At 42.9% G+C, this 12,982-nt stretch overlaps 1 protein-coding gene across 2 annotated transcripts in view; it reads left to right on the forward strand.

Annotated features, from left to right (window-relative positions):
* Window positions 1-12,982, forward strand: part of dapk1 (death-associated protein kinase 1) — a 196,848-nt gene that overhangs the window by 133,038 nt on the left and 50,828 nt on the right. For both annotated transcript variants that reach the window (XM_072281626.1, XM_072281627.1), the window contains exon 18: window positions 1,851-1,949. In XM_072281626.1, coding sequence (XP_072137727.1) covers window positions 1,851-1,949 — 99 coding nt within the window. The remainder of the gene's footprint in view (window positions 1-1,850; window positions 1,950-12,982) is intronic.

The following is a 12,982-nucleotide window of genomic DNA, read 5'->3' on the forward strand; positions in this document are numbered from 1 at the left end:
TCAGTGATGCCCACAACATCATACCTCCCAATCTCTCATTACGTTACAAGATCATCTACCTTATTCTGTATACTGTGTGTATTCAAATATAACACTTTCAGTCCTGTATTCGTCACCCTTTTGTCCCATGTTCAACTCATCCTACTGAGTGCAATTTTTCCCTATCATCTGCCTCTCCTTCCTCACAGTCTTACTACACTCTGCATCTGCTTGTATACCTACTGTCTATCCTCAGCCCCATCACTTCAGTTCTCATACCCTGCTAAATTAGTTTATTTAAACCCTCCGCAACAGCTCGAGCAAACCTGCCCACAAGGATATTGATCCCCCTTGGGATCAGTTGTAAATTTTGTTCGGTCATACCTTCCCCAGAAGAGATCTCAATGACCCCGAAATTTGAAATCGTGAATGCCTGCAAGACAATACATTTCAGTACTTTGATAATAAATTCACTTTGAACTTCAAACTTGCACTGCCACTGGTGTTCCCCTTTTTCCTCTTTTTCTTAAAAGCACCAATCTTTTTGACCATCTCCCCCAATATCTAATATGTCATATCTTGATGCCAATCTTTAGACATTTTCCTTTTAAGGTTTGTGGGGAAAAGAAATCATAATTAATCAAAAAAAAACTATTTCATCCTCCAGGAATTTTACAGAAATAATGCACTTGCATTTGGAAGTTAAATGTGCTTTAGTGCAGCACCCATTATGAGATAGCGAAATTCCAACGGACCAGGTTTAGTTCTCATCGGTGTGAAATAAGGATTTTAAACCCTGATCAGATTTAGCTATCCAGCAATGCAGCAGCCTTAAAGCTTGGTGCATAAGCTTTGAAGTGTTCAGTTGTTTTAGATCTCAAATCCTGAGGATATACTGTACACAAATCTGTGTTTTTCCTCTATTATATGAGCTTCATTCATGAGTGTATGACTGGAGTCGGGGAGATCACCTAAGCCAACTTCTCCATGTGAATTTTGAGCTTTGTAGAAGAGTCAGGAGAGGAAAGTGGAAAGATAAAAATCAGCCCTCCTTCCTGCCTGAGGAATGGAGATCAACTGCAGCCAATCTTTTCTGATCTTTGGGACAAGAGGTGTGTCAGCCATATGAGTGTTTCCCTTTTCAGGACAAATCCAAGTCAAAGTAGTGAAGTAAAAATTCATTATCAGAGTGCCTACGTACAACCCTGAGATTCTTTTTCCTGCTGGCATACTCGGCGATCTACAGAACAAGATCAATGAAAGAGCAAGAGTATAGAAAACAACAAACTATGCAAATGAAAATATAAATAAATAGCAATAAATAATGAGAGCATCAAATAATCCCAAGGTAAAGAGTCCTTCAAGTGAGATTATTTGTTATGGGAATATCTCAATAAAGGAGTGTAGTTAACCTTTGTTCAAAGCCTGATAGTTGAGGAATAGAAACTGTTCTTTAACCTGATGGTGCGAGTTCTGAGGCACTTGTACCTTCTACCTGGTGGCAGCAGGGAGAAAAGAGCATGGTCTGGGTGGTGAGGATCTTTGATGGATGCTGCTTTTCTACAACAGCGTTTTGTGTAGATGTGCTCAATGGTTGGCAGGGCTTTACCCATGATGTACTGGGCCAAGTTTGTAGGATTTTCTGCTCAAAGGCATTGGTGTTCCCATACCAGGCCGTAATGCAGCCAGTCAAGACACTTTCCACTACACACCTATAGAGGTTTGTCAGGATTTTTGATGATATGCAGAATCTCCGCAGACTCCTAAGAAAGTAGAGGTGCTCTTAAGTAGTTACATTGTAGAAATTGTTTTTCATTCTTTTTCAATATCTCCGGCTTTCCTGCATTAATTGTGTTTGCTTCTCCACACAGTATGGAAGAACACCTTTGCACCTAGCTGCTAACGCAGGGAGTCTTGAAGTCGTCCGCCACCTCTGTCTTGCTGGTGTTAATGTGGAGGCTGTGAGTTTGGTAAGCTGCTCAAAGGATCATTTCTTTTTCTTGAAGCTCTGATGACTCTAGTTCATTCTATTAGCTTTCAACGGTCTCACCTCAAAGAAATTATCTTAAAATTGGTGAGATGGCAATGATATTGGAATTATAGTCAATGTTTCCTAAGAATTTTCAGAATTTACTCCAATAACTGATGAAGGAAACTAAGATACTAATTTAGTTTACTTTTAGACTGATAGGGCAAGCTGACTTGAACTTCTTTCTATTTGGTGGGAAAAATTTGCAAACAAAGCTAGTGAGTGCATTGTCCCAATCTATTTGATGCAACACCTAAATAGATGTAAATCATAACCATCCTGATAGTTTTAAGCGTGCAGTAGGGCCATCTAAACTTTTCTGTCTCTAAATAGAGAAATAATGTAAAGCTTCACTATTTTGGTTTGTTTTTTTTCCCCCAGTATAATTAAGAGTGTTGCAAATTGGGTCTTTCCTGGTAGATCAAATAATTCAACACAGGTTAGAGATTTAGAACAATGTTTAACCAGTGAATCATTATCGATTTAACTTATTTATTGTCACCTTCATTGTTTGTATATCAGTTAGAGTGGAATCATCTTGCATGGTCCACACAGCCCTCTGTATATGCTCCATAGATGTTGACCTGTGTTCTGCTATGTGCAAAACAAAAAAATTCTTGGGAGTACCGTGTCCAGTTCTGGTCGCCTCACTATAGGAAGGATGTGGAAGCATTAGAAAGGGTACAGAGGAGATTTACCAGGATGCTGCCTGGTTTGGAGAGTATGCATTATGATCAGAGATTAGGGGAGCTAGGGCTTTACTCTTTGGAGAGAAGGAGGATGAGAGGAGACATGATAGAGGTGTACAAGATAATAAAAGGAATAGATAGAGTGGACAGCCAGTGCCTCTTCCCCAGGGCACCACTGCTCAATACAAGAGGACATGGCTTTAAGGTAAGAGGTGGGAAGTTCAAGGGGGATATTAGAGGAAGATTTTTTACTCAGAGAGTGGTTGGTGCATGGAATGCACTGCCTGAGTCAGTGGTGGAAGCAGATACACTAGTGAAATTTAAGTGACAACTGGACAGGTATATGGAGGAATTTAAGGTGGGGGGTTATATGGGAGGCAGGGTTTGAGGGTCGGCACAACAATGTGGGCCGAAGGACCTGTACTGTGCTGTACTATTCTATGTTCTTGCTGGTTTACCAAATTATAAATCTTTTGATGTACTTAAGTGTTAATTAGTTTAATTTTTGCATTTTAATATATGCTGTATTTCAAAATCCATTATATGCACTCCTGTCACAATGCAAGTCCTTGTCTCCTCTGAAAGCAAATAATATTGGAATTGGTTTATTATTGTCACATGTACCAAGATACCAATCTTCTCTTGCATAGAATTGTGTAAGTTGATAGAGTGGTCGAGAAGGCCTATAGTGCAGTGGTCCCCAACCACCGGGCCGCGGACCAGTACTGGGCTGCAGAGCATGCGCTACCGGGCCACGAGGAAGCGATATGATTTGGCGATAGGAGTCGGCTGCACCTTTCCTCATTCCCTGTCACGGCCACTGATCAGCCATTACGCATGTGAGGTCATGACCCGCACGTCATCCGTGTCAGGGCGGGAAGGCGATCAACTCCTCAAGCTTGCAAATGATGACGGGCTGAAAAGTATGTTTAACATAATATCTCTGTCGGCATTTTGGATCAAAGTCAAGGCTAAATATCCTGAGATAGCCATGAAAGCACTGAAAACATTGCTTCCATTTCCAACATTTTTCTGCGAGGCAGGATTTTCTGCAATGAATGCAACGAAAACTAAACTGCGGAACAGCCTGGACAGGACGGTGTTGTTGCAGGGAAACAAGCCCAGGGCTCCCACTGATTCAGCGATATTGGTGTGTTGCAATGATTTTATACGTTCATACGGGGAAAATATGTGCTGTGCGTTTAATATCCAAATATTACTTAAAATGTTATGATGCTATTGACTTATAAGTGACCTATTTAACCATATAACAATTACAGCACGGAAACAGGCCATCTCTCCCCTTCTAGTCCGTGCCGAACGCTACTCTCACCTAGTCCCACCAACCTGCACTCAGCCTATAACCCTCCATTCCTTTCCTGTCCATATACCTATCCAATTTTTCTTTAAATGATCATATCGAACCTGCTTCTGCCACTTCTACTGGAAGTTCGTTCAACACTTCAAGCTGCCCTGATAATTGACTTATCATTATATCCATGCGAGGAAAATATGCGCTCTGTGTTTAATATTAAATTTGTTAGATAAACCTTTTTAGAAACAAAATTGAGTGTATTACCCACTTATCACCTATATTCCGGTAGTGATTAACACCCACCCCCACGAACAGAATCGCCAAAAAGGGGTGGCAGGTCACGACGTGCATGCGCATTGGTGCCCGTGCAATGCTTCATGGTCATTGTAGTCTTTTGGGTAAACAACACATTTGACTGCTACTCTTGTTCGTTGGCAACCCTACCCCCCGCCCCCGGTTGGCCGGTCCGCAAGAATATTGTCAATATTAAACTGGTCCACAGTGCAAAAAAGGTTGGGGACCCCTGCTATAGTATATTGACCTTCATTCTTCAGGGGATTGAATTCAAGAGCCATAAGGTAATGTTGCAGCTGTATAAAACTGATTAGACTCCCTCTCCAATGCTTCACATCCTTCCTAGAATCAGGTGATCAGTCTTGATCACCTCTTTATAGGAAGGATATAGAAGCATTATAGAGAGTGCGGAGGAGATTGATCAGGATGCTGCCTGGATTAGAGAACACGACTTATGAGGAAAGGTTGAACAAGGCTAAGCTTTTCTCTTTTCAGTAAAGGAGAATGGGAGGTGAGTTGGTAGATGTGTATAAGATTATAACAGGCATAGAGTGGACAGCCAGTACATTTTTCCCCCAGGATAGCAGCGCCTAAAACCCGAAGATATCATTTTAATGTGAGTGGGGGAAAGTTTAGAGGAGATGTCAGAGGTAGGCTTTTTACACGGAGCATGGCAGGTGCCTGGAATGCATAGCCAGGGGTTGGTGGTGGAGGCCGGAACAATAGGGATATTTAAGAGACTCTCAGGCACGTGGATGGAACAAAAAAGGGAGAGTTACGGGGTGTGTAGGAGGGAAGGGTTAGAATGATCATGGTTTATATCAGTTGACACAACAATTGTGTTTGGGCAAGACCACTGTTGACATGTGGGTGTTTAAAGACAAACTGTACACAGTAGTGAACAGGTAGATTCCAGTAATAAGGAAGGAGGAGGATGACAAGGTAAGCGATCCTTGAACATCGAGAGGTGATGAATTCAGTCAAGAAGAAAAAGAAAACCTATGCAAGGTTTAGGAAGTTCAAATCAAACTGCGCTTGGGAATTATAAAGAAGACAAGGGGGAAAATCCTAAGAAGGGAAATAGAAAGGACCATGAAAAGTCCTTGGCCAGTAAGATTAAAGAGAATTCCAAGGCATTCTACACATATAAAGAGCAAGATGATAACTAGTAAACCTGTAGGACCTCTGAAGGATAAAGGAGGGAAGATGTGCTTAGAGGCAGAGGAGGCCAATGAGGATCTAAGTGAGTACTTTGCATCAGTATTTACCAAGCAGAAAGACCTGGAGGATAGGGAGGTCAGTGTGGAGCATGCTAATTTGTTAGGACATTTTCAGATAAAGGAGAAGGTACTGTAGGGTCTGTTAAAGAACATTAAGATGGATTAGTGTCTGGGGCCTGATGGGATATACCCAGGTTGAGATAGGCAAGTGAACAGATTGCTGGAGATTTGACTAATGTCATCATGTCCCCTGCAGCTAAAGGCAAGTGGACTGGCAAATAGTTTATGTTAATATCGTTAACGCTCTATTATTTAAGAAGGCAAATGGGGATAATCCTGGAAACTATCGCCTGGTGAATTTCACATCATTGGTAGGGAAGTTACTGGAGAGGATTCTTAGGGAGCGAATTTATGAGCATTTGGAAAACCATAGCTTAATTAGGGGCAATCAGCATGGCATTGTATTGTGCAAGTTGCATCCTAGATTGAGTTTTTCGAGAAGATGACAAAGGTAATTAATGAAGGGAGAGCTATGGATGTTGTTTACATGGATTTAAGATGTTTGACAACGTTCCTCAAGGGAGCTCATCCAGAAAGATGCATAGGGTCCACTATGATTTGGCTGTTTGGATTCAGAATTGCCTTTCCCATAGAAGACAGAGGGTAGTGGTTAATGTGCTTATGCTGGCTGGATATCTGAGACTAGTGGTGTTCTGCAAAAATTCTGTTTGTTAATGCTATGGATGAAAAAAGTGGGTGGCAGGGTTGGTAAGTTCACAAATGATACAAAAATTGGTGGTGTGAATAGACTACAAAACTGTCAAAGAATGCAGCAAGATAGTTGTAGATATGGGTAGAGATGTTTCAGATGGAGGTTTAACCTGGCCAAATGGGAAATGTTAAACTTTGGGAGCTCAAATGTAAAGGGACATTACAGTGTTAATGGCAAGACTGTTAATGATGTTGATGTGCAGAGTGACCTTGGGGCTCCTGAAGGTAACGCTACAGGTTAGTAGGTTGGTAAAGAAAGCACATGGCATACTTGCTTTTATAGTCGAGAAGAACTGGGTTTAAGAGACTGTAAGTTAATGTTGCAGCTTTATAAAAATCTAGTTAGACTGCTTCTGGAGTATTGCATTCAATTTGAGTCACCCCATTATAGAAAGGGCATTGATACCTGAGGGTGCAGGAGAGGTTTGCTAGCTTGCTGCCTGGATTACAGGGCAAGTGCTGTAAAGAGAGGTTAGACACACTTGGGTTGTTACCTCTGAAGGAGCCCGAGGGGAGATATGATAGAGGTTTATAAGATTATGAGAGAGGCAGATAAAGTAGACAGTCAGGATATTTTTCCCAGGGTTAACATTTCTAATACCAGAGGACATTGAAAGTTCGAGAGGGGAAGTGCGGGACAGATTGTTTATTTACATAGAGTGGTGGGTGCCTGGTATGGTGGTGGAGGCAGATATGATAGGGGTGTTCAAGAAGTGCTTAGATAGGCACATGACTGTGCAGGAAGTAGAAGGGTATGGGAATTGTGTAGGCAGAAGAGGTTAGTTTATTTAGTAATCTGAGTTCAGCATAACATCATGAACCAAAGGGCCTGCCTGTGTTGTAGTTCTGTGCTCTAGGCATTGGCATTTCTGGTGTGTAAACAAGAGAAAATCTGCAGATTCTGGAGCAACACAGACAAAATGCTGGATTAACTCAGCAGGCCAGGCAGCATCTATGGGGAAAAAAAGGTACAGTCGACATTTCAGGCCGAAACCCGTCAGCAGGACTAAAGAAAAAAAACAGAGGAGTAGATTTGAAAGATGGAGGGAGGGGAGAGAGAAAAATGCCCGGCGATAGGTGAAACTTGGAGGGGGAGGAATGAAGCAAAGAGCTGGGAAGTTAATTAGTGAAAGAGACGGAAGGCCATGGAAGAAAGAAGAAAGTGTGGCAGGGGAGAGCACCAGAGGGAGGTGATGGGCAGGCAAGGAGATAACATGAGAGGGGGCCAAGGGGATGGGAAAGGGGAATGGGGGGACAGACATTACTGGAAGTTTGAGACTTCGATGTTCATGCCATCAGGTTGGAGGCTACCCAAATGGAATACAATGTGTTTTTCCTCCAACCTAAGTGTGGCTTTATCACGACAGTGGAGGCGGCCATGAATGGACATCGCAAAATGGGAATAGGAAGTGGAATTAAAATGGGTGGCACTGGGAGATCCCGCTTGTTCTGGCGGATGGAGTGTAGATGCTCGGCGAAATGGTCTCCCAATCTACATCGGGTCTCACTGATATACAAGAGGCCACATCGGGAGCCATTTTGTGACCCATTTTGAGAACTGGATAAAGTTTAGAAAGACCTAGAATGACCAAATAAGACAGGAAGCAGAATGCAAAATGATTAAATTACTTTCAAGTTACTGATGCATATGTGGCTTGGGCAATTCTAATTTGAGCAGGAAGGAGTGTTTCAGATTCCTGGAGCAATTGGAACTGGTTCTGGGGGAGGTGGGACCAATTATAAACCGGATGGTCTACATGTGGGCAGGGCCTGGATCAATGTCCTAGGGAGATCATTTGCTAATGCTAATATAGCAGGGGAATGGAAATCTGGGCAGAAAGGCAAAGGGAAACAATTCAGGGCAAAAGCAAAAGTTAGAAAAGAAAGAGTGGAGTATAGAAAAGTCATCTGCAAAAGACATAACCGGATGCCTTCTATGAAATTCTGCTCAAGAGTTCTCGGAGCAAAAAGGCAGAGAGTGTAAGGGCACTGAAGAAACATGGTTGCAGGTTGGACATGATTGGGAATTAAATATCCAAGGGTATCAGGTGATATGGAAAGATAGGTAGGAAGGCAAGGGGGGGGGAGGGTAGCACTCCCTAATTATGAGTTCAGGGCGATAGTGAGAGATGATATATGATCTAAGCAGCAGAATGTTGACTCCATCTGAGTGGAGATTAGGAATAGTAAAGCGGAAAAAATCACTGGTGGGAGTTGTCTATAGGCCATCGAAATATTAACAATAAACCAAAAAATATTTGATGTGTGTAAGAGTGGAACAGCAGTTGTCATGGAGGGCTTTAACTTGTACATAGATTGGGTGAACCAATTTGGTCCTAGCAGTCTTGAGGAGAACTTGATGGAATCCATCCATGACAGCTTTTTTAAACAGCATATGAGTAAACCTGCAAGGAAAAAATGCTATCTTAGATCTGGCCCTGTGCAATGAGATGGGTAAAGTTAATGATCTTGCAGTTACGGGTCCATTTATAAAGAGTGATCACAGTATGATGGAAGTTCTCATACGAATGGTGCATTAGATCAATCTAAAACCGATGTATTATGCCTAAACAAGAGAGACGACAACAGAATGGAGGAGGAGCTGGCTAGCATAGACTGGGAACATAGGCTATATGGTGGGGCAGTTGAGGAACAGTGGAAGACTTTCAAAGAGTGCTCAAAATAAAGTATATTCCAGTTAAAAGAAAAGGAAGTAAGGGTGGAGAGTGCCAGCCTTCGATAACTAAGTCACCAAGGGTAGTGAGAAGCTGAAAGATTGAGAAGACTATAAAGGGCAACAAAGAACCACTAAGTAAGGAATAAGGAAGGGGAGATAGATTGTGAAAGTAAATTAGCCCAGAATATGAAAAAGTTAGTAAAATAATTGTATAAAGTGGAAAAGGATAGCTAAAGTGAATCTGGGGCTCTCTGGAGATATGAAGGGGGAATTAATACTGAGTAATGTGGAAATGGTCTGCAGTAACTATTTTGTGTCTGTCTTCACAGTGGAAGACATGTCTAACATGCGGAAGAGAGATGTTAAATTTGCAATGAGAAGTGAGGAACTTGATATAATCATTGTCACTAAAGAGATGGTGATGAGCAAACTAGCAGGCTAAAAGGTAGAGAAGTCCCCTGGTCCTGATGGGGATGCATCCTAGGGTACTGATAGAAATGGCAGAGGTTTTGCTTGTGATAATGTACCGAAATTGTCTGGACGTTTTGGCAGTTGGATTGTTTTGGCCTATTAGCATGGATGCCCTATTGGTTAACCAAGAGAAGGCAGAAAGTTGGAATAAATAGGTATTTCTGGTTGGCAGTCAGTGATGAGCAGTTGCTGCAGGTGTCGGTGCCGGACCACAATTGTTCACAGTATACATTAAATGTTTTGTAAAAGTGTTCAAGGGTAGTGTATTAAAGTTTGCTGATGACACTAAGTTGAGCGGAGAGGCAAATAATGCAGTCAAAGTTGTGGAGAGTCTGCAGAGAGGTATAGAGTAGATCAGTTAAGTGAGTGGGCCAAGGGTCTGGCACATGAGGTGTAATATTGATAAATATGAGCTCATCCTCTTTGGAAGGGAAAATAGAAGATCAGATTATTATTTAACTGGTGAAAGATTACATCATGCTGTTGTGCAGAGGGACTTGGGAGTGCTTGTGCATGAATTGCAAAAAGTTGGTTTGCAGGTGCAACAGGCAGCTGTGCAGGATACTGTTGTGTCCACTTCTGGAGTACTGCATGCATTTCTGTGCTCCTTACTTGAGGAAAGATGCACTAGCTTTGAGGGCTATGTAGAGGAGATTCACCAAGTTGATTCTGGAGATGAACAGATTAGCCAATGAGGAGAGATTGAATCACCTGGGACTATACTCACTGGAATTCAGAATGAAAGGGGATCTTATAGGAACAAAATGATGAAAGAGATAGTTAAGATAGAGGCAGAAAAGTTGTTTGTACTAGTAAGTGAGACAAAAACTGGGGGCCATTGCCTCAAGATTCAAGGAAATAGAGTTAGAATGGATATGAGGAGAAAATGCATTTCCCAGAGATTAGTGAATCTGTGGAATTCTCTGCCCAGGGAAGCAGTGGACACTACCTCATTAAATAAATTTAAGACATAGATTTTTGCATAACAAGGGAATTAAATATTATGGGGGAAAGGCAGGAAGGTAGGTTCAAAGATCAAATGCTTTTTTTAAAATCGAAGTATACGTATGTCACCGTATACAATCCTGAGATTCATTTTCTTGCAGGCATTCACAGTAAATACAAGGAACATAGTAGAATCAAGAAAAGATTGTGCTCAACAGGGCAGACAAACAACCAATGTGAAAAAGATGACAATGTGCAAATACAAAAAGAAAGAGTAAAAAGAATAATAAATAAATAAATGAATATCAAGAACATGAGATGAGGAGTCCTTGAAAGTGAGTACATAGTTTGTGAACACAAACACGAGGAGATCTGCAGATGCTGGAATTTCAAGCAACACACATCAAAGTTGCTGGTGAACGCAGCAGGCCAGGCAGCATCTCTAGGAAGAGGGTACAGTCGACGTTTCGGGCCGAGACCCTTCATCAGGACTAACTGAAGGAAGAGTTAGTAAGAGATTTGAAAGTGGGACGGGGAGGGGGAAGATCCGAAATCATAGGAGAAGACAGGAGGGGTAGGGATGGAGCCAAGAGCTGGACAGGTGATTGGCAAAAGGGATATGAGAGGATCATGGGACGGGAGGCCCAGGGAGAAAGAAAGGGGGGGGTGGAGACTGTACCTCTTCCTAGAGATGCTGCCTGGCCTGCTGCATTCACCAGCAACTTTTATGTGTGTTACATAGTTTGTGAGAACAATTCAGTGATGGGGCAAGTGAAGTTACCCTGTCTGGTTCAAGAGCCTGATGATTGAGGAGGTAATAACTGTTCCTGACCCTGGTGGTGTGGGTCCTGAGGCTTCTGTACCACCTTCCTGATGGCAGCAGTGAGAAGCGAGCATGCCCTGGGTTGGGCTTGGGGTTCCTGCTGATGGGCGTTGCTTTCCTGCGACAACACTTTGTGTAGATGTGCTCAGTGGTGGGGAGGGCTTTACTCGTGATGGACTGGGCCGGATCCACTACTTTTCTATTCAGGGACATTGGTGTTTCCATACCAGGCTGTGATGTGACCAATCAATATACTCTCCACCACACATCTAGGGAAGTTTGCTGAAGTTTTACCTGAGGTGCTGAATCATCGCTAACTTCAAAGAAAGCAGAGGTGCTGCCGTGCCTTCTTCGTAATGGCACTTACACGCTGGACCCAGAAGCAATCCTCTGAAATGATAACACTGACACTCTCCACCTCTGATCCCCCGATGAGGACTAGCTCTTGGACCAATGGTTTCTTCCTCCTGAAGTCAATAATCGGCTCCTTGGTCTTGCTGACATTGAGGGTGACGTTGGAGTTATACTTGGCCTCACAGTCAGAAATGTAAAGTGAGTAGATCGGGGGCTAAGCACACAGCCTTGTGGTGCACGAGTAGTAAGGGAGATCATGGAGCAGATGTTGTTACCAATCTACTGGGTCTGCACATGAGGAAATAGAGGATCCAGTTACACAAGGAGGTATTGAGGCTAAAGTCTTGAGGATTACTTATTAGTCTTGAGGAGGTCTTCCAATCTGCGCCTTGTAAGGCATGAAAATGCCCGACGCAGGTTCTCATGGTCTGAGTCGACGTTCCCCTCCCCTGGAGGAGGTGACGGTACTGAATGCAGAGCTGTAGTCAACGAAGAGCAAGCTGAAGTTTGCATCTTTGCTTCCCAGGTGTTCCAAGTGCTACGTACCCCGTAACTGGGTTGCCAAACCAGCAGAAATGGACCACTTAGTTGGAGTCTGGATTACTGGAACTAAGAAATTTTTATTAAAGAAATAAGTAACACAGTACTCTAATAGTAAGGATATAAATGCAACAGGTTAGCAATGGTAAAACACACATGTACACAGAACTAGGATAATAGGATTAATCAAGCTCTATCGCAGTCTAGGGGTAAAATGATCAGTCTCAAGTGACGCAGAGTTCAGTTCAGCTTAGTACAGTTCGCAGTAATCACTGTTGTGCCATTGGAGAGAGAGCGAATATGAAAATTTCCTGATTCAAAACAGACCTTTGATGTTCCTCGCAGTTAGCTTTCGGGCGAGCCCTTTTACTGTCTTCTGAGGTCACCGACTGTGACCCCTCCGTTCCGGATACGATCGTCCTTCCGCGGTGAACCCGGCACCCAGGCAAGGGCGGACACACGCACCAGGTTCCCGCCGATCGTACCTTTTCACCCTGTGCGTCTATAGTCGGTCCCACTATCAGACCTCCAAAACTCCCACCAACTTGTGGGGGCACACCGCATTTCCAGGGTCTCGTTCTCTCGTGATCTCATGCTGTCTCTTGCCTTAGCGAACCTGTTCCTTTTATCCCCCTGCTGGGGTATCGCCTGTCCATCAAACTTCAAACAGTTCAGGTTCAAAGCAACCGATCTGACAATACTCGGAACCGTGTCTCTTTTCGTTAATCTCTCTTGTCTCTCATTAACATTTCCGAATGCTGCTCCATTGTCTCACTTATCTCTCTCATTAGCATCAATCTTCTGATAACTTGCTCTTTCGTCACACAAGGTTGACCTGTTGTGATAGAAACATAGAAAATCTGCAGCACAATACA

This window comes from Mobula birostris, chromosome 17 (genome assembly GCF_030028105.1).
Source record: "Mobula birostris isolate sMobBir1 chromosome 17, sMobBir1.hap1, whole genome shotgun sequence".
Classification (NCBI taxonomy): domain Eukaryota; kingdom Metazoa; phylum Chordata; class Chondrichthyes; order Myliobatiformes; family Myliobatidae; genus Mobula; species Mobula birostris.